Source organism: Accipiter gentilis, chromosome 4 (genome assembly GCF_929443795.1).
Source record: "Accipiter gentilis chromosome 4, bAccGen1.1, whole genome shotgun sequence".
Taxonomy (NCBI): Eukaryota; Metazoa; Chordata; class Aves; order Accipitriformes; family Accipitridae; genus Astur; species Astur gentilis.
This window is the reverse complement of record NC_064883.1, coordinates 12,246,160-12,266,283: the sequence shown is the minus strand read 5'-3', so window position 1 is coordinate 12,266,283 and position 20,124 is coordinate 12,246,160. Positions and strand designations below refer to the sequence as shown.

The 20,124-nt window shown below is 39.7% G+C and overlaps 1 protein-coding gene across 1 annotated transcript in view; it reads right to left on the bottom strand.

The window, feature by feature from the left end:
- Positions 1-20,124, bottom strand: part of RAPGEF5 (Rap guanine nucleotide exchange factor 5) — a 163,636-nt gene that overhangs the window by 112,246 nt on the left and 31,266 nt on the right. Inside the window, exons 4-7 of the mRNA XM_049799001.1 lie at positions 19,237-19,358; positions 17,711-17,879; positions 12,188-12,254; positions 4,086-4,134 (exon numbers count right to left, since the gene is read on the bottom strand). Coding sequence (XP_049654958.1) covers positions 4,086-4,134; positions 12,188-12,254; positions 17,711-17,879; positions 19,237-19,358 — 407 coding nt within the window. The remainder of the gene's footprint in view (positions 1-4,085; positions 4,135-12,187; positions 12,255-17,710; positions 17,880-19,236; positions 19,359-20,124) is intronic.

The window sequence follows — 20,124 nt, the reverse complement described above, 5'->3', positions numbered from 1 at the left end:
GCTTTTTATCCTTGTTTTAGCTACCATCTCTAACACATAAGAAACATGTCATGAGCCATGACAAGCAATTGAGAAAAATGCCAACCCTTGTAAACCTTCAGACGAGAGGCTGCATTTCTGTTATGTTCCAGCGCATTTGCAGAAGCCGTCAGAAGCCAGCAAGGTATAAACAAACACAACAATTCTAAAGCCAAGTGCCTACAATTAAAAACAAAGTTCTCTTCTGCTCCAATTACTTGCTTCCCAAGACCTTTTACCAAACCAAGGAAGACAGCATTTAATCTATTTATTTCTAAGGTTAAGCCAGAACAATTTTAATGCATTTTTATAACCCACAGAGAAGTGCACAAGCTCGTTTCCCCCTCTTAGGCCACCTTTATCATGAGAGCTTTATTCTAATGAAATATAAATGTGCTTTCTAGTCAACAGTGTTACTGAGGTCCAGCAAAGCTTCAGGGTTACACACATTAGTTTTACACTTTTTTTAGTTTTATTTGCAAAGAAGCTAAAAATGCTGAGCTCCCTTGGCATGAGGACTCTCAAGTACCTCTCTATTGGCTTGTGCCTTGCTATTGGAGTGGTATACTTGCAGTACACAGCTGAAATATGAAAACTAAGCTTTTTTCCACAGCACATAAGTTTTTAATTTTTCAGGTTCTGCATTTTTCCTTCAGCCATCTGTCAGTTTTATGTGTTTCTCCTATTCTTCCACCCCACAACAAACAGAAAAAAAAAGAAAAAAAAAAAAAAAAAAAAAAGCGCCTCTTGGGGGAAGGCATTTTCCCCCACACCCTACTGGCTTTTTATTTTCTGGTAGCCAACATTCTCTATCAAGTCAGATCCTGTACTAGCAAGAATTTGATTCTCTGCCCTACCCCACAGCAGACTCAGGTCTCTACCTTGGGTTTCAAAGCATTTTGTCTGAAGATACAGCGTGTAAATCTCTTAAACAGCCATTCCAGCCAAAGAACTAAAATAGTTGCAATTATTACTTCTCATATACATATACTAGGTAGCAAACCCAAGCTTTATTTAAACAAAAATAAACTGTTTCATGGGGGAAACCAAAGGCAATGTTTCCCCCGCTCCAAGCATAGCAAACATTCCTAGTTGGACCCTCTTCACCTCTTGCAGAGGGAGCTGTGGTGTTCGTGTGCTTGTAAAGTACTTTCCATGCAGTGTAACCCAGTGATTACCACAACAGTCCTAGACAAGTAATATGAAAGCTTTAATCAGCCAATTTTTCTAGTACAATTAAATCACTGTGAAGTACCTCTCTAAGGGCAGAGGTATATCCAGAAATTAAAGTAATTCAGGAACAAATTACACAGTCCTTGTGTTAAGTAAAAATACTCTTTTTTTTTGCTCTTACTGGTAGCACTAACTAGCTATCTAGAGGAAATATTTTGAAACACTGTAATTTAAAAACCACCAAACTATCAAAAACAGTACAGGAACTTCTGCACTACAGCTTTGGGTTTTGGGCTTCTGATCTCTAGGAAAGCTTTTGGTTAATGAACCAATTATTACCCACTGCAGGCAGGTTCCAGACAGCAAGTTACCACCGTGCCCGTCCCCTGCGCTCCTCACTCATGAATCCCAGGGCGGGTGAGTCAGGTACCCACGCCGTTCACACCAGCCTGGAAGCCACCCAGGGCAGCTGGCCCAATAGCCATGTCCACTCTTTTCATGCCAAAATAAACCCTTTTGTCTGATCTTTGTTAGTTTATTTCCTGGAATTATATGGAGTCTTGGAGAGGGTTAGAAGAACAATATCTTCGAAAGATACTGTGGCTTTTAGGTCCAGAAGTACTTTCTCTGAAATATGCTCCACTTCACCAGGCACAGCATACCATAGCTTGATTGCTAACACTAACTGCTACGCTGTGAATTTAACCATCAGCAATAACATAAAAAAGCATAATCAACCACCCTAATTTACTCTGCTCCTACTGTAGTAAAAGCATTAACTTAAATTAGACCTTACAGTTATGCCTGATCATGTAGCCATTTTTTACGGTTGTCCAAGATGAGGCATAAAGAAATGCAAATTTCAACAACAAGCATGCACTAGTTAAGCTGACTAAACAGGTATCTTTTGCACAGATCTAAACCGATATTTTAAGTGTTTACATTAATGTACTAGGAAAGGCTGGTCAGCACTTTAAAGCTTTATAGGGAGCTTTGTTTATTTAAGGCTGTGATTTTTAACTTAAATGTTTCTATCCACTCATTGTGGGTTGCGATTACACTAGTACAGAGGGGACTCCAAGAGCTATCCTCCTTTCCCATTTTCATCTCCTGCAGCTCACTCCTAATCCAACCCCCATCCCATTTTTACTGACACAACCATTTATGTAGCCATCCACTGAAAGGAAATGAGAGGCTAATTCAGGCTAAAATCAACTCTTTTGGGGAACGGAGTTTTTATTTATTGCCAGTAGTAGCAGTAATATTTTCCAACACAACCGCCGAGAAGCAGGGAAAGAGATTTCTTAGAACTATATAAGCACTAAGTAAATGGCACCATACTCTTAGCCCATTTTACAGCAAAACAAAAGGTTACCTTGAGCCCTTCCTTAAAATAGCCTGGTTTTCTCTGCACTGAACCAGAGCAGAAGCATTTCCATGTTCAGCCATTATAATTCATGTGGGACTGGGGTGACACCAGGTAAGGGCAAGCAGCTGTGGGGTGTTAACATCATAAACGACTACAGCAGTTTCAGAAGCAAAGCTATTGCACAGAAACAATTTAGGTCTGAATTCACACTTAGATTTCTGTCGACTTTCTGCGGATTTACATTTACAGATGACTGTGGATGTAACCTATGAGTACTTCTATTTCCAGACAAAAATGCATCAAACTGTGGCTAGAATATTTTTGTAATACTTACATTTTCTCAAGGAAATATTTGCAGATATGCCAGCTACATCTTCTTGGTGCCTCCATTTTAAGATACCATGTTGCATGTAGTGCATGTGTTGTGTGTAATAACTTTTGTGCTGTACTTGTAAGCCACAGATAGACAGATATAGATATTATGATGCAATATTATTAACAAGTCAGAAAATAGCTCAAAAAGTGCAAGATCCATGATCTCAATTTCTAGCAAAATCACTGAAGATCACAAGAGTTGCTTAGTGAAAATGCTCCCAAAGACCTCAATGGCTTTGGGAACACGCCAATAATTTAAGGCAAGTCAACCTCTGTTTTACCCTAGAAATACATTCAATTCTCACTTCACCATATGCAGTTTGCCCTTGCTGCAGATTAACTGCACTATACATGAAGACACCGGAGAGTTAACCCTGTACAGGGTCAGGTCTGGCCAAGTAGGTTTTGTTAGTTCCCATGCAGTGCCAGAAAACACATCTCCCTTGCTTCCACTCCAGCTCAGCAATGCAGATACCTTCTGAAAGTGGCTGTGCTACCAAACCCTGACAAGAGCTGAGATGACCACATATTTCAGTGCCTTTGCACTGTATCACCAGCATTTGCTGTAAATGCTCATACTGTCACAGACTTTCAATTATCCACTTGCCTTTCCCCTTCTACTGCCCTGATAACAGACTTGCCTCTACAGCCATACAGATACATAGACAAGTCTTCAGGAAAGAATGCCTTCATGCATGAAGTTGTCCTTTTGCTTTAGCATAAAGAAATACACCTGACCGGGCAGGTAAAATGCAGCAAAGATGGCATGAGATACTGGGCCATAGAAGAAAACATAGGAAAATTATCAGCTTAATTGTCTTCAATGTAAGTCAAATAAAGACATAAGCTTCTTTTATAAAGTGCAACCCCAGAGAAAATAGTGATTTTGGCCAGAAAGTGACGCAAGTTCACATTCAACTGTAACACTCCAGTTTTATCAGCTACGTTATTAGATGTGACGAGCTAGGGGAAGTGAAGCTTGACAGTAATTGCCTTGTGCTATATACAAGGATTCTCCAACGAGAGAGGAACAAGGTCCACTATCTTTGCTTCCCCCTGTTAATAAAACAGCAATGACAATTCAAATACTTCAATAAATGACAAAACCGCACAGTGTTACAAAACCCTTCTAAAGTCCAGCCTGACTTACCTGATTTCCGTGCTTTCAAGGCAATGACAGCAGCCAGTTCTCTCTGTACCTAAAATATCAGGAAAGGAAAGGATGGTTACAGTTACTAGCCAGTCAAACAAAACAAAATGCAACACTGGTAAGATACTGGCTCTCAGTCCTTTGGAGCAGTCAACTGCATGTAGAATTATGCAGGTATTGGTTTTGAAACTACAGTTACTTTTCCTAGCAAATCTATTTCCTTTTCAGCTGGGAATTCTGTGACAATTATTATATTTTATTTTTTTTTAATAACTTTAATTTCCTGTAAATACTGCATATTCCTTAGGGAGTGGGCAATTCAGTAGCCCGACACATAATTTATTTGCACAGCATATCTCTTTCACAAGCACACACTTGAAGCTTCTTCCTTTCCTTGTTAAATGTTTGGTTTGCCTCTGCTGAGCACACTGTAATGCTGGATTTATTGTGTGACTCCAGAATAAGCGAGTTCTCCATGCTGAGGTTTGGCTGACGTTCACATATATAATTGACATTTGATTTTTGGAGCTTTCAGGAGGAAACAACCTCTTCTAATAGCATGGCTGAGCATTTCAGGACCAAAATTTAGCTTGAGATGAACAGGCAGAAGTCATAGCTATCTAATTTCCAGATTTACAGGCTATCTCACCAGCCTGTGATGAAACAGCCCTACCATGCTAGCCAGCTCCCTTCCTCAGCCTCTTGTCTCTGCATTCTTCATATTTTCCCTGTGATCTCTACATGACCAGCTACTGTCCTTTTAGCCAGCTCAGCTCTACATCCACTTCTCTCCATAGGTCTGTTCCTTTTTCTATCAGTAAAATTCTGTATTATGCATTATTTTTATGTTTCATACTTCCTCACTGCCATTGTCTGTCCCACTGCAGCTGCTTCAAGTGCCCTGCACTTCACCTACAGCACCCCAGACACTCTCTCCTACATACACCAGAGTTCTTCCCTTCCTCTGCCCCATCCATGCTCTCAGACTCTTCTGTACACCTCCCAGCTTCTTCCAATTTCCCTCACTTTCCCAAGACAGCCTGCCTCTAGTATTGAAAAAATTATGGGACATTCCAACTATTTTTCTAGGGATTTTCTCACCTCCCTGTACAAAGTATCCTGCGGTGAATACTGGCCAACTTGTCTAACAAACCCATGCAAAGCTCAAGGCTATTCTGCAGTGGGAGTTTTGACACCCAGGTTCTGAAAGCATGTGAAATTTAAAACATCCTTCATAAGACATGTGGTATGATCAGAATAAGCACAAAGACCATGAAGGATCCCCAAAGTAATACAATTACTAACAACTGTCAACATCCCACTCTCAGGACTCTGAAGAAAATGTGAAACAAGAATAGTTAACATTATATTGGTCTGAGCAGAAAGACAGACAAAATCACCCGGGACATCTCAGTACAATGGTAACTGCAGCATCCACTGATCAGACACTCAGCAGCGACCCAGCAGTACCTTCTACATGTGGCAGAAGGCAGTCATGCTAAAGGCCACATCCCTCCTCTGCTTGCATCCTTCCTTCCCTTGTGGCAAAGGACCAGGGAGCTTTTTTTGCTGTCCTTGCAAGGTACAAGGATCTCTTCGACTCCTTGATGCTGCCCCACTAAAAGGGACAGAGTTTTCTGCCGCTCCAAGCAGGAAAATATGAAGGCAGTGCCACAATTTTCTTAAATGTTGTCCTGTTTCCGGCACAATTGTGCAAGCTGGCAGTATCACCTTCCTTTCCTTCCTTCCTGTACACTCATTCCCATGTCTAAAGAACTGTTAAGCATGGCTAATGTAAGCATAAACTGCAAGTACAATGGGAAAGAACAGTTCTTCTGTGAGGAAAGAACAGTTCTTCTGTGGAAAAACAACTTGTGTGCTTGCTTGCTTGCAGCAATTAATATACACTAGTAAGAATACATAGAAGCTATCCAGAGTTAGAATGGGATTTTCAATAAAAGCCCAAGTTGTTTCTGAAGAACAACTCCACAGCTTTTCCTGGCTAAACTGCTCAGACCCTCTGTCTTCATCAAACTCAGAAGGAGGTACCAATGTCAATGCTCTGATCCTGGTCTACTCTCACAGGTTACTGACAGTAAGAGAGAGTGCACTGATGTCTCATCTTTAATATATTTATTAAATGCTAAAAGATATCTCAAGATTAGCCTTAGGAGACACTACAATCTGGAACAGTTGTAAACATACCAATTAACCCAATCAAACAATTGAAAAATGCAAATCTCTCCATGAGTGTAAAGAAAAACCCATCTTCTCAGAAGAAGCAGCAGTATTGTGGCATCATGCAGTTATATTTGCAGTATTACTTTTGCTTATAAGGTGGCACTTTTCAAGTTTGAAATACAGTGCTGACATCACAGGCAATAAAAAGGCTGTTTTTCTGTGTTTTGTCTGTGTTATGTAAAATATCTCATTGTTTGCTGTGTGACAGGAATGCAGCTGGCATATTACTTAATCTGAGCAAAACCCTTCAGTTAAAGCAGGAGAAAAAAATGTTCCTCTAGTCTTAACATTAAGCAAACTTTCCTTTATCAAACGTTTCATCCTGACGGTCTGAGCTCCTTCTCATAGGACTCACTCACATCACAAAGAATTGGTAATGCTGAGCATCCTTCTGGATTTGCCTGGTGTCCCTAGATTTCATAATCTATAAGCTTTTGTCTATTTTAGTGTAAATGCACTTGACATCTCTGCTGGACATGCAATTCCTATGCATCATTACACCAATGGAAATCTGTGTACAACATTCATTCCTCACTGCACACATGGTACACATTATCATACTTCTTCCTAATAGGATTTCAGTTACTGCCTGTTTGACAAAATCGATAGTTGCACATCACATTGAAGGTAATAATGTGGAGTCAAAGTAAAATACACATTCAAACAAGAGCTATGCCTACCATATTGAGATATTAAACACCAAAAAAATGGTTTATACATATAGTTTGTCGTTACAAAGCTAACACTAGCTAAATAGTATCCCATTTTGAGTAGCATTGCAGGTGTCAAAACTGATTCAGTTTAAAGGCCAGCTTACCACACAGTATTTACAGAAATATTATTGAGGTCTGAAAGAGAACCTTTTGAGTGTGTTGTTGGCATGTTACCACATCTTAGTTTTGGTTTTGTGATATGAAGGAGCAAGAGTGTACATACAGAGTGGTACCCACGTATACTTCTGCTTGATTAAATACAAATGGCATATTTATATGCTGAATCTTATCATCTTCAAAGGACAGCTGTAGAGATTTTTCAAAAGTAAATGACAACTACTGTTCTTTTCTTATCCATGAATCTGGTAATTTTATCATAGAAGGCATAGTTGGGCATCTAGTAGACAGTGCATACCACCTCTACTTTTTTACCCCTCTCTTTTTTCTGCCTATAGTAGTCTTTTGTGAAACAGTATTCTGGGTGTCAATGTGCCAAATAGGACTTCAAATCTAGAGACAAAGTGGCAATCCTTACAGAATCTCAAAACGAAATCCTGCAACAGAAAGCTCTAAACAGCAGGGTTTTGAAAAAGAGAAGAGTCTAGTTCACATTTTTGCATCTCAAGTAGTGACAGTTTGATGGACTCTGAATAAAAGTAGTATTGGCTGACATCTTAAAGTACCAGAAAACTGTATTTCCCAGATACACTGCATTAATATCCTGATATTCTCTTCTGTTCCATCACAAGGTAAGGTAAGAGCTTTGCAGTGGAAACACTCATAGTCATCCTGCCGTGCTCTGGTTTTAGCATGCAAGACATTGAACATGAAGCTGCTCACTGGGACATGACATGGGATGCATGACAGCTCTGGAATGCTTCTTTAAACCCAGGAGTAATCATTGCATTTTCCTAAAAATTCATGACCAAAAAGATTACCCAATGCAAATATATCTCAAATGGCACATTGCACTGCTTGCATGTCAGCTGCCTTTACAATTTAAGTTTGATAGTGTTGTCAGTGCCTCATTGTAATAGAACATATGATATGAGCATATAATTCAATAGGCTCGATTCAGTTATCTTGACTGACTCTGCTTCTTCCATCGTAGATAAAGTGTAAAGAAAAAGTAAGACCCCCAAGTTAGTTTCTTATCTTTTGTATCTGACTCTGCTCTTAAAAAAGGTGTATTCCATATATTATGCACAAATTAAGATGATAAAGAAACCTCTGCAGTTTTTTCCTAGCTGCCCTTCTGACTTGGCATCATTCACTGCAGCTATTGCTATTATCTTCTACAATCTCCATAACCATTGTTTAAAACCAAGAGTGCATTTCCCTAACTAATCCGTTCTAGACTGGCTGAATCATCAAATAATAAAAAAAATTAATCACTAATTATGCAGTGAATGGGAAAAGTGGAACTCTACAAGAGAAACAACACCTGGTAACTAAAAGCAGTAGGGAACAAGTAATAAGAGAAAGGCCAACAAAGAAAGTCAGGCTACAGTAAAGAAAAAGAGAGGGAGAGAGGAATTCACCAAGCTTGTACAGATGCCTATGTCTGTGCTAGTCACTCTATAACCCCTTCACAGAGAGTGCACACCTTACCAGCAGAGCCTAAGGTATGAGTGTTTTTTCCATTAAGTAGACTTTCGAAATGAATCATACATTCAGCATCCTAAAAGTGTCTATTTCTGATCCCTGCCTGTAAGGAGTACCTGGGGAAGCTAGCTCAGAGGTAGATGCCTGCCATATGGCCACTTATATTTAGGTGAGGTGAGCTCCACCCTCTGCAAGAGCAATAGCTTCTATAGAGTTACAGAAATATATAATTAGACCTTACGTGCTTGCATGTTTACAGTTTTTCCTGCACTTTCAGGTGCTAAAACAGTGATTTATATTTTAGGCACACAGAGTCCTCCCATGTTGCTTGGGCTGGATCTTCACAATCAGTTTAGGTTTGAAAATCTGGGAATTTAATCCCCAAAAAAGAAAAGCTGACACAGAAGCATCCTTCTGACCTCACACAGAATGTTTTATTCCATTACAAGAAAATGAAAAGGAAAAGCAGAAGAGATGGTGGTACTATCAACACCAACAGGATTTGAATCTCCAAACCTAGAAATGTACAAAAAAGTCAACTCTCATCTCTAACTGCTTTAGTGCTGGGCTGGAAGTAAGGTTTGGGGGTTGTTTTTTTCACTTCTGAAATGCTGGTCTGAAGAGTATTGTGAACAGGATTCTGAATTACGAATTCTTCAAGGAAGACTGTTTTGATTCTGTACAAAATACGTAAACATTCAGTGAGCCAAAAAGCAAGACAGTGTGAACACATTTCCAGTCATGGCTAATACCTTCAATTTTGGTTTCCAGCTCCAGCTCACAGGACTCTTTTTTTCCATACAAATTCTGGAGCTGGCAGCAAAAAAAAAATTGAGAACCCATATCCTGGTGAGTCCAGCCCTCTGCTGACTGGTGCAAGCTGAGGGTTCAAATTCCCTTGGAACACATGAAGGCTCTCCATAAACTCGCACTGAGTACTTTAGATCCCGATCTACTGTCTGGAGGAAAAGCAATATTCTGAAAGGATAAGAGGGAGAAGTTCATATACAGATGTTAATATTTGGAGGATTCTGCTCTGGTCTTATGTCTTTTCTCCAGGGTTAGACTAGAAAATCATTATAGGCAGCTTGCACAGTTTTGTGGAAAATCAGAAAATGCAGAAGATCAGTCTTTTTGACACCACCATGGCAATAGATCAGTCTCAGGCCATCTAGAGACGCAACTAATTTTTCTTTAGCTAGTTAGCTACAGCAATAAAATGGTTCATTTAAAAAAAACCAACTGTCTATGTGCCCTGCTGCTGGAATCATTCAGGACGTAGTTCAAAGGTTTGACCTTGCAAGCTAGATGTGAAGCACTCTGAACTCACTGTCAATTACTCACATGTTTAAGGATATGCATTTTACTCAAGTGTATCCAGCAACAGTTAGATCCTGTTCTTAAACTCAGAAAGTCACTTTGTTTTGTTGAGTGCTTCCCTTTTTTTTAACTGATGAAAAACTATTATTCTCCTATTTTTGAGAGGTGAAGCTTTTGAGGGATACTGGCAATGTTTTATAGAGTTGGTAGTTTTGTGGGTTTTTAAAAAGATATAACTTTGCAAAAATTATTTTATGTTTTTCTATTTTTTCTCTCTGTGGAACTAAAAATGGAGGATTTTGAGTTTCTGAGTTCTTTCATTTTTGGTTAGGAAAAAAAGGTAGAGAAAACAAGGAATTAGAATATAGAGAACATAAAAAATTAAAAAAAAAAAATCAAACCACAAGATTTTCTAATGTCATACATTTTAGATTATTGTTGCATACGGTTGAGCATACAGAGCCACTGGCTTTCCAAACACATTACAAAATGTCTTTTGTAAAGACATTTATCTTTACAAAATATAGCACAAATTCTCCTTCCTTTCCATTTTTCAGTAATTTCAAGATAGTACTTTATTCATTTTACTTCAAATAGCTCTTATCCTCACGCCTTTTTCATGACAACTTCACCCTGCTTGGTTCACTTTCATGTCTGTACTTTCTCACGTACCCAAAACAGAACTAGCAGTAATTAATTCCATGTTTTGCTGATACTGTGATTTAGGCGTGACGTTCGCAGAACAATGCAATCACACAGTGGTTGAGGTAGGAAGGCACCTCTGGAGGTCTTCTGATGCAAACCCCTGCTCAAAAGCAGGGTCAGCTACAGCAGGTTGCTCAGGACCATGTCCAGTTAAGTTCTGAACATCTCCAAGGATGCAGTCTCCACTACCTCTGTGGGTAACCTGTTCTCCTGTTTGATCACCATCACAGTAAATAGGTTTTTTCTTATGTTTAAGTAGAATTTATTGAGTTTCAGTTTGTGCCACTGCTTATTGTCCTGTCACAAGATGTCACCAAGAAAAGCCTGGCTCTATCTTCTTTATTCCCTTCCATCAGCTATTTATACACATTAGTAAGATCCTCCCATATCCTTCTGTTCTCCAAGGTCAACTCTCAGTTCTCTCAGCCTCTTCTTGTAAGTCAGATACTCTGCTCCCCTGATCATCTTCGTGGTCATTTGCATACACTGCAGTATGTCCACATATCTCTTGTACTGGCAGTTCAGAACTGGACCCAACACTCCAGATGTGTCACACCAGTGCTGAGTAGAGAGGAATGATCACCTCCCTTAGCCTGAGGGTAACGCTCTTACTAATGCAGCCCAGGAGGCAGGTGGCTTGCTTTGCCACACAGGCACATTTCTGGCTCATGTTCAACCTCCTATCCACCAGTAGCCCCAGGTCCTTTTCTGCAAAGCTGCTTTTCAGACAGTCAGCCCCTAGCCTGTACAGGAGCATGAGGTTATTTCTCCCAGATGCAAGGCATTGCATTGCCCTTTGTTGAACTTCATGAGATTCCTGTTGGCCCACCTCTCCAGCCTGTCAAGGTCCCTCTGAATGGTAGCACACCCATCTGGCGTCTCGACCTTTCCTCCCAGTTTTGCATCACCCACAAACTTGCCGAAGGTGCACTCTGCACCACTGTACAGATTACATTAGATCGAGTGAATCTAGCTTAACGTTCTGAAGTCCTGTCTGTGCTTCTTAGAGCAATGATCTTACAACAACATAAATGAGATGCACCAAATTCTAGCACAGACAGGATAGGCTGTTGTTTGTTATGATGGAGTTTACTGAGGCTAAATATAGTTGGGAAGCCAGATACCCAGGATTCCCAGGTGGGTCTCCTCAAAAGCTTATGATAATCTACACCAGGCTGCTGAGGCCCTTTCTCTCCCTTTGTCTCCCACCTCATCATTGTCTTCACATTGATGTCCATTTGACCAAGAGGATCTGAGTGTAAGCTACCTGGCAGCAAAGTCACCATGATCCTCCAGATTGCTAATGAATAGCATGGATTACAAGAGAGCAGGCTGCAGCAGTCCTTGCTTGGACTGATTTTAATAGCTTTGGAATTGCACGCTAAGACCTCAGTACAAAAAAGTAGTTTGCATTACAAACACCTGCTTGCTAAGACTAAGTCTTTCATTTGAAACAATCCAAAACACAACAATATGTCAAACATTATCGGTACAACATTTGATGCAGTGTGACCTTACCGCAGAAGTGAGACGAGCAAGAATTTCAGCATTGGTTTCTGCCGTATCCTCTATTTTTTGATCAGGCCTTAAAAAAATAAAAATAAGATTTCGTTATTTCTTTCATTCTGTTTCAACATCTTTTGATTCCTGGAAAGCAAGGAACTGTGTAGCCACAGGCACTAATGTAAAAGGGCTTTTGAGATTCCACATCAAAATGATGACTGCAACATGACAATAATTAATTGTGTCAGTAATGACAGAGTGTACCCTTTGTCCCTTGCTGTCAAGAACTCTTTTGATTGGACTCACGTAAAACAGTAAGAGTATTCTTCAGCTATAAAAATATGATGAAGAACTGAAGAATGCAGGACACTCTTAGCTCAGAGTTTCTTATTTGAATACATATTTTGCTCTGCTAAAAGCATACTCCATCAACAGAGCAAAGAGTTCTCCATCTGTCCACCACCCAGCTTTGCTAAGGTGTGGAGCAACACTTATGGAATGCCAAGCTCACATAGATAAAAGCAGACAAGACCAAAATCATTATGTGACACATGAAGTTTGATATTAAAAAAAAAAAAAGAAAAAAAGTGAAAACAAAAAGAATACATGTAAGAAGCCTAAATTAGCAAACTAAAGCAACGGCTAAGAACACTATTAGATTGTCCTGACAGTTACTCACAAGACAGAGACACTTAATGTGTCTTTGCAAAAGTGGGGCTGTGCAGGAAGAACCCTTCTAGAAACTGTCACAGAAGTCTGGCCCACACAGAAAAAGCCTCACAAAAGCTGCTGTGGACAGCACAGGTTAGGACTGTGTTTTGGTATTCAAGAAGTGTGGCATGCCAGCAAACTAAGCAGATATGCAAAACTGCAGCTGCTGTAATAAACTTAAATCCCAAGTATTAGCAGAAGCTTCTATCTTTGAATAAATTATTTGATTGCTCACATGCCTTGATATGTTTAGGGAGAGAACTGACAACTTGTCATATGTTGCTGGTATATTGTGGTTCTTACATCCCATGTCCAAAAATTTCTTTCCCTAATTGAAAAATTAAGGTCAGAAAGCACAGAATGACACATGCATTCATTTTGGGGCAAGGATATTCAGACCAAAATGGTAATTCAGATTAGAAATCACAATTATTTTCACACCTGCCTTTCCTATTCAAAGAAAAATGTGATTTAACATTTTAACTGTTATAAACAGCCCAAAAGAAATAAATGAATGCAGTTTCATTTACAAAGACTGATTTATTCAGTCTTGCTCTTTATAGCTTGGAATGAGATTAAAATAACTGACCTCTTTAGATGCCTATGTTTCCCTACACATCTGGTCTCTTCTGATCTCTCAGAACCAGGCTAGGACCTGATTCTTCTAAATTGGAGGCAAAAGATAGCAGCTCAGTAGACACAGCCACAGATGCAGTCTATAAACCCAGAACAGCATATAGCATAGCTATTTCTGTCTTGGGCCTTTGTCACTTCATCTTCTGTTTAAAAATACTCCCAGTATTCATCTGCATATAAGCATCAAATACTGCTGAAACCATTAATATACTAAAAATTATAGTCAGCTTTCCAGAATCGGAGAGGAAGACTGTATTATGATACCCAGGCTAATGGAAAAAAGTAAGATGGGATGGATACTAAGGAAAAGAATCAGGACAGATATCACCCTTATTTTTTTCAAAAGGGGCCAGCTAAGGCCTAGTAGGGCTGGTACCAAAAGGGCTACAAAGCCCAGGCAAACAAGCCTGATGCTTACACAACTCAGTGGTCCTTGGGCTCGGTAGTGTGTTAAGCAGAGCGAGATGCAGGGACGCTTGCCCTAGATTTGCATGCAGACAAGTCAGGTCCAGCACAATTATTACTGTACACCGTGTGAAAGCAACTACGGTGCTTCCCAACCAGCTGACAGAGGAAGCAATAGGGATACACACATGGTCCTGGGCCTGGACCTCAATTGTCTAATGTAGAGCCACTACATATGCCTCTACGCTGGCTTTACAATCCACCTACAATGCCAAAAAAAGATCCATGGATACCTGAGAGCTGTTTGCATTCAGCAAAATCTTTCCAGGAATTCCATAAGGCAGTAACTAAATGAATATCCTATCCTGGCTACTTGCATTAAAAACAAATTACTTTAAAGAATGGTTACTTTTCTGAAATTAATAAAATGTAAATTATCTCAGGACGGAAGATACAGAATATGGTGTAACACTTCTGAAAAGAAAACAACAAGCAATATGACATAACGAAAAATTCCCCGTTAACTTCTCTTCAAATAATTTTTTAAAAATATTATGGGATACATTTCAATAGTCTAAGGTACCCAATGCATTCTTGAAATCTTCATTAAGTCTACCAGTGGTTCTGGGAATTAGGTGTTGTTATAAACACCCCCATTTACAAAGAAGGAAATAGAAGCACACAAAGATTAAACACCTGATACAAAGCCATTGCAGTCACTGGAAAATAAGTCAGGAGGCATTGGATGAGAGCCTAAGCAATTGCTCAAGGTGGTAAGGAAGTCCGCGGCACAGCTTCTAATACAGATCTTTTGTTCCCAGACTATTGCAACATTCACTTCTTTTCTATTCAAGTAGAATTGGCTGTGATTAACATAGGGTGTTTAACGACCCCAAGAGGCCTCGGCATCAGTCCCATCTCATTTGACATTAACAGGGGCTCAGTTCTGCAGAATACAAGTAACAGCATTAGCCTTCAGTTTAGTGTGAGCTGCTAAAAATCTGCTATGTCCGGTCTTGTTTTTCACAGTAGATTCCCACAAATGTTATGTTTAATGTAGGGAATTTGCCAAGGTCAAAACGCAACAGGGAGCACTTATGCAGGAACCGTAAGCAGGTCTCAGGCTTCAGAACGTTATTTTCATTGTAAAAGTTACTATAGTATTATTCGGCAACGCTGCTAATACTGACCAGAAACAAATACAAATCCATCAAAAATCTGTACAGCAAGTTGAGACCAGGCCACGTTTATTTAATAGGGTTTCCCCAGAGCTGCTACTGCCTAGTCAGGTCTGCAGATTCCTTCTGGGAGAGCAGATCCATAGTGCTCCACAGAGACCTGCTGATTCACCCAGCAGTCCAGGCGAGTGCAAGGCTGCTGCCCAACAGCTGCGGAGGAGACAGAGCTTGTCTGGCTCCCAGGACCACCAGGAAATGTCCGACGTTGCCTTCTGGTGCACAAGCAGGCAGTCGCTTTTGATTTCGTCAAAAGCAGGGAATCTAATTAATAAGGTAAGAATTTCTTTATCTCTATCTACAAAACAGTATTAATGCTGTCAATACAGACTATGAGAAACACTAAGAAAAATTAATAAAAAAATATTAAATTACAAAAAGGACTATGCTTCTAATGGTATGCAAAACAGCTTGTATATTTGAGAAAAGACAAACACTCACTGCAAGGAAGAGTTTTTAGAATTGCCCTCTTTCTTCATGAAAAAGAGTATATGGGTTTATTTAACCTGGTCAGATAACTTTAACAAACACCTCATCCTATCTATTCCCTTTCAGATTGTGTTTTAGCAGTGTATTATTTGCATCAAGCATGGAGAATTTTGAACCTGGAAAAGCCTTCTTTCTCTTTTATATCACACTCCCTCGAGAGTATACCATTATTTAAAAGTCGATTCCTTCAATATATATTGTTTTAAAAAGCACCCTCACAGTCTGACAGGCAAAACCTCCAGAAAATAATTCTTCAGTGACAATGTTCCCAAAAGGAATCCAACTTCAACTAAAATTTGAATAATGTTAGCAGGAAGTAGCTGGAAATGTACATTAATGAATAATTGTTCAATTCATGTGACAGGGATCATCCTCCACTAGAAATGACAGTTGCACTGGAATGATAAAACAGCAAAGCAGACTGTAAAATAGTGGTACTCTCCAGTGAAGATCAGCATGCAGGACACATTTTCAACTCAAACCTTAAAAGTCTTCAATCCATTTTCCTACCCAGCATCCTTCACGTAACACATCAATATGACCTATCTGTTCTGTCTTTTTGATTCCGAGCCTTTGTAAGAGTAGTCACGAACCATGAAAAGTAGCCTGATTTGCAGTGATAATGAGGAAAATCCCAATTCCCACCAGAATCAAGATGAAATCACCCTGATATTTAAGGGACAGCCAAACTGCTTAGCACCAGAGTAGGCTGGAAGACAAGAATTTCTATTTGCAAAATTATTCAAAGGTTTTCTCCCATATGAGACATCTGCTGAGAAGATCACATTCAGTCCCCTGCTTTAGCCAATTGGGGGTCCTCTTCACTTGGCTACACTCACTCAAGCTGACCAAATAAATGTGTTTTCAAGGGAATCTCTGCTCCAGAACTGCCAGCTTCTGGTTGGTGAGGGCAGTCAGTAGCAGGGGAGGGAAACAAGTTTCTGCCTTGAGCCAGGCATAGAAATTACTGAGATTCTTTCTACCAGCTCAACACATTTAAGAATCAGACTGAACACATGAATTTAAGAAACTGGGCTTGCAACAGCTTACAGGGACTTTGGGCTTTGTACCCCTTTAAAATATTTCCGTTGGACATTTACCTGAGAGAATGCATTATTAAAATCTAATATGTAGAGAAGCAAAGTACTTACAGAATAAAGTTTTGTCTTTGACATTAAAGAGAATAAATCTAACTACTGGCAGAGTAATAATAGTTCTCCACATTATAAGTATCAAGTTTGAGGCTTCCTGATGCTAGGGACAATGAAAGAATTTAACCCAACTTGTCTATCCAGGCCAGCTCCTGCAGATTTACCAAGGCATGAGGGGTTACGAGCCTCCAGACCTCTCACTGACACCTTTTTCCTATATTTTAGCCTCTCACTGTGGCACAGATAACTACGGTTTCCTTCTAGCTGCTCTACATAGACAACATTCAGAGTGCAGCTGTATCAGCACAGAGGGTGTGTTAACATCCAATAGATAGGTGGAAGAGGAGATGTGTAGGAAGCAAAACTCTTAAATGGCATATTCTGGAAAAGGAATAATAATGGGACAGTAGAGAGCTCTGTACACGCAGACGAACATGCAGTAGCAAACTAAAATCAGATGACTGAAGCTACCACACTCCTACCCATCCTCTCTATCCATTTGATAGCTGATCCTAACCCAGGACAAGGGCATCTGATCTGCTAGTCAATCAGCTCAACAGCATGCCTACTGCCAAATTTGGGCCAAACCTCCAAATGTAATAATGGACCAAAAAAAATAAAGCCACTTGCCCAGGTAATAAAGCAAGCTAGAGTCAGCAAGCTATTGTATAAGAATAACAATATGCCAAGAACCCCAAGTCGAGTGTCCTCATTTATCTAGTCACACTGACTTTCTCAGATGCTAATCCTAATGCAGATCACAGGAAAGCCCATCTCTGCAAAGCTTGTCAACCCTGAAAAAGAAAGCTGGCTCCTTTGCACAGTGGTTTGGGGGTAAACAGTGTCATTATAAGCCAGCCACTTACAAAACGGTCAGCAAAAGTTGCAAACAGTTGTATACACACACTTACAGATTACACATGTCAATCCTGGGAGAAGACAACGGCAGTAGTTGAAGTAGGAGCTTTACTCCATTCTTCCATTCTTCCTCTTTCTCAAATTCACAGAAAAGGTAGGTACATTCATCCGCCGAGAACTGGTAGAAAGCATGAGTGTCTTGAAAATAGAGTTGTCTGTCCACTGTTAGAAAAAATAACATTAGATAGCCTTTAAACCTTTACCATGTAAAGGTTCTGTGTCCCCACTACATTCTGTATTACACTTGAATTTAATGTTGAGTTGCACCATCACACAGGGCAAAAGGATTGCAAACTCAGCATAGAAGCAATCCCACCCTCTCAAATAAACTCAGTGCATCCAAACAGGACAATGCCAAAACCTCAACTTGAATATCCCCAGGCTCCTGAAATTCAGGCATTAAGGCTGCTGAGTATTTAATCAATTTTGGAATCAGTTCAGAATTAGGAGCTAAGAACCTTCCACTTGTCAGATTTCTGAGCCTCAATTGCCATTGGCATCTAATCTGTTCTCACTAATGGCCATGCACTAGTAAACAAAGTTCAATAATGGGGATGCAGCCCATCATTATCCCAGCTTCTCCTCAAATTCAGGGCTACTGGATTTGTAGACTAGAGCTGGGTAAAATGATGCGCTAGTACAACTGTCATCTTCCCTGGCATAACTGGGATTAAACTGGGTTCAAAGGATGGGGTCCAAGGCCAAAAGCACAAGCTCCTGCTGGGAGAGCAGCCCTTGTTGTTGCTGCGTAGCCAGGCATAGTGTCAGTGTAGCAGGAGCAGAAGAAAACCTTTAAGTATACTGTCAGTGTACATAAGCAGAAATCTTCCATAACGCCTCACCTTTTCGTGAGGAGGAAAGTTAAGTGTCTAGGACAGACCCCAGGGCAGGGTATGCTCTCAGCTGAGCTACCTAAGTAGTCCCAGCTACAAAGTAAAGTCCATCAGATTTCCAGAGGTTAGTCACCAGTGTAATTATTGCCAACCATATTAGCTGGACCAAACCCCTAAATTTGGTGGGGAAGGTGGGGACAGATGGGTAGAACCTGGCATCACCACCATCTCAAGGAGCTGAATCCTCTCTCAATCCATATCTAAAACTATGAAAAACAAAGAGAGGAAGGGAAAATTACTAATAGCCAGAGAAGTCATTTGGCAAAGCCGTGATCTGCAGTGGCTAAACAGCTGCTGTTTTATGAAAAACCTAAAAGAGCTTGAGGAGGAAAAAAAAATAGGCTGGAAAATACACGCATGCTGTCTGCAACTTGGTAACATGTAATTACATTTGCAAAAGGAAAAGGAAGAAAATTGCCTAAAAAAAAAGAGATTAATGTTTGGTATTTATGAAATGAAAGGTCACAGAGGTTAGCCTACCAAAGAGTAAAATAAACAACTGTCAAGAAAAATGGATCAGTCTGCATTTTTTTTCTTTCCCTCCTTCCCCATCAAAAATGTGAGTCTGCTTCTATGCAGGAAAAAATGACAGCCTTTCTTGCGCTAGAAGTACTATCAAGACTGACCTGATAATATAATGCCCATATCCAGGAGGAGCTGCCACACTCCAGCTGCTGTAGATCTGCACTTAACAAAAGGGCACTGCTCCAAAAGCCAGTCTACCAGTTCCGATCCAATACAGCTTCTCCTGAAAGTAAGCAAAACGTAACTTCTTACACTACAGTAATGTTAAAATGTTCTTATATAATAAAGAGCTATTCTTTAAAGCTATTAAAAGTGAATCCTTTTGTTCAGCAGGGCAAACCCTTTTCCTGAATTACTAATTTTTGTAATCTTATTCATTTCAAGGGAAGAATTGTTCTGGCAAGTCTCAGGCGATGCCCCTAGTTACAATGAGGGAACTCATGTTATGTGAGTAAGTTCCCTTACATACCTAATTCATGTGGCACACTTTACAATACATAATATTTTTATCAATTTGTGCTGCATACAGACAGTCATCCAAAGATGTATAAGAGCTAAATAAAATCCAGCTTTTAGCCTCAGGATTCTATTTCCTTTCTGAGGATAGGCATAAGCAATACAGCTATGCAATATATGTTTAAGACCTTGAGTATTGCTCTAGGATGTACTTCATCTTTCACATTATTGGTAAATTTATTTTTAAATCACAAGTTGTGGCTTTTTCTTAAATACAGATATGAATGAATGGTGCTATAATAGCGACCTGCATTTGGCATAACTGAAAGTAGGAGGAAGCATTTATGTTGTAATGCAACATAAATGGAAAATCACTTCATTACAGAAATTTTCTATAAATTATGTGCAAAAATCACTGTGTAACTAAATCTCAGGAATCCAATTAATCTCTTTTCTAACTCCACACCAGGGTTGAATTTAATACTCTTTCTTTTCAACAAAATAACAGACAAACACAAATGTATATGAAATCA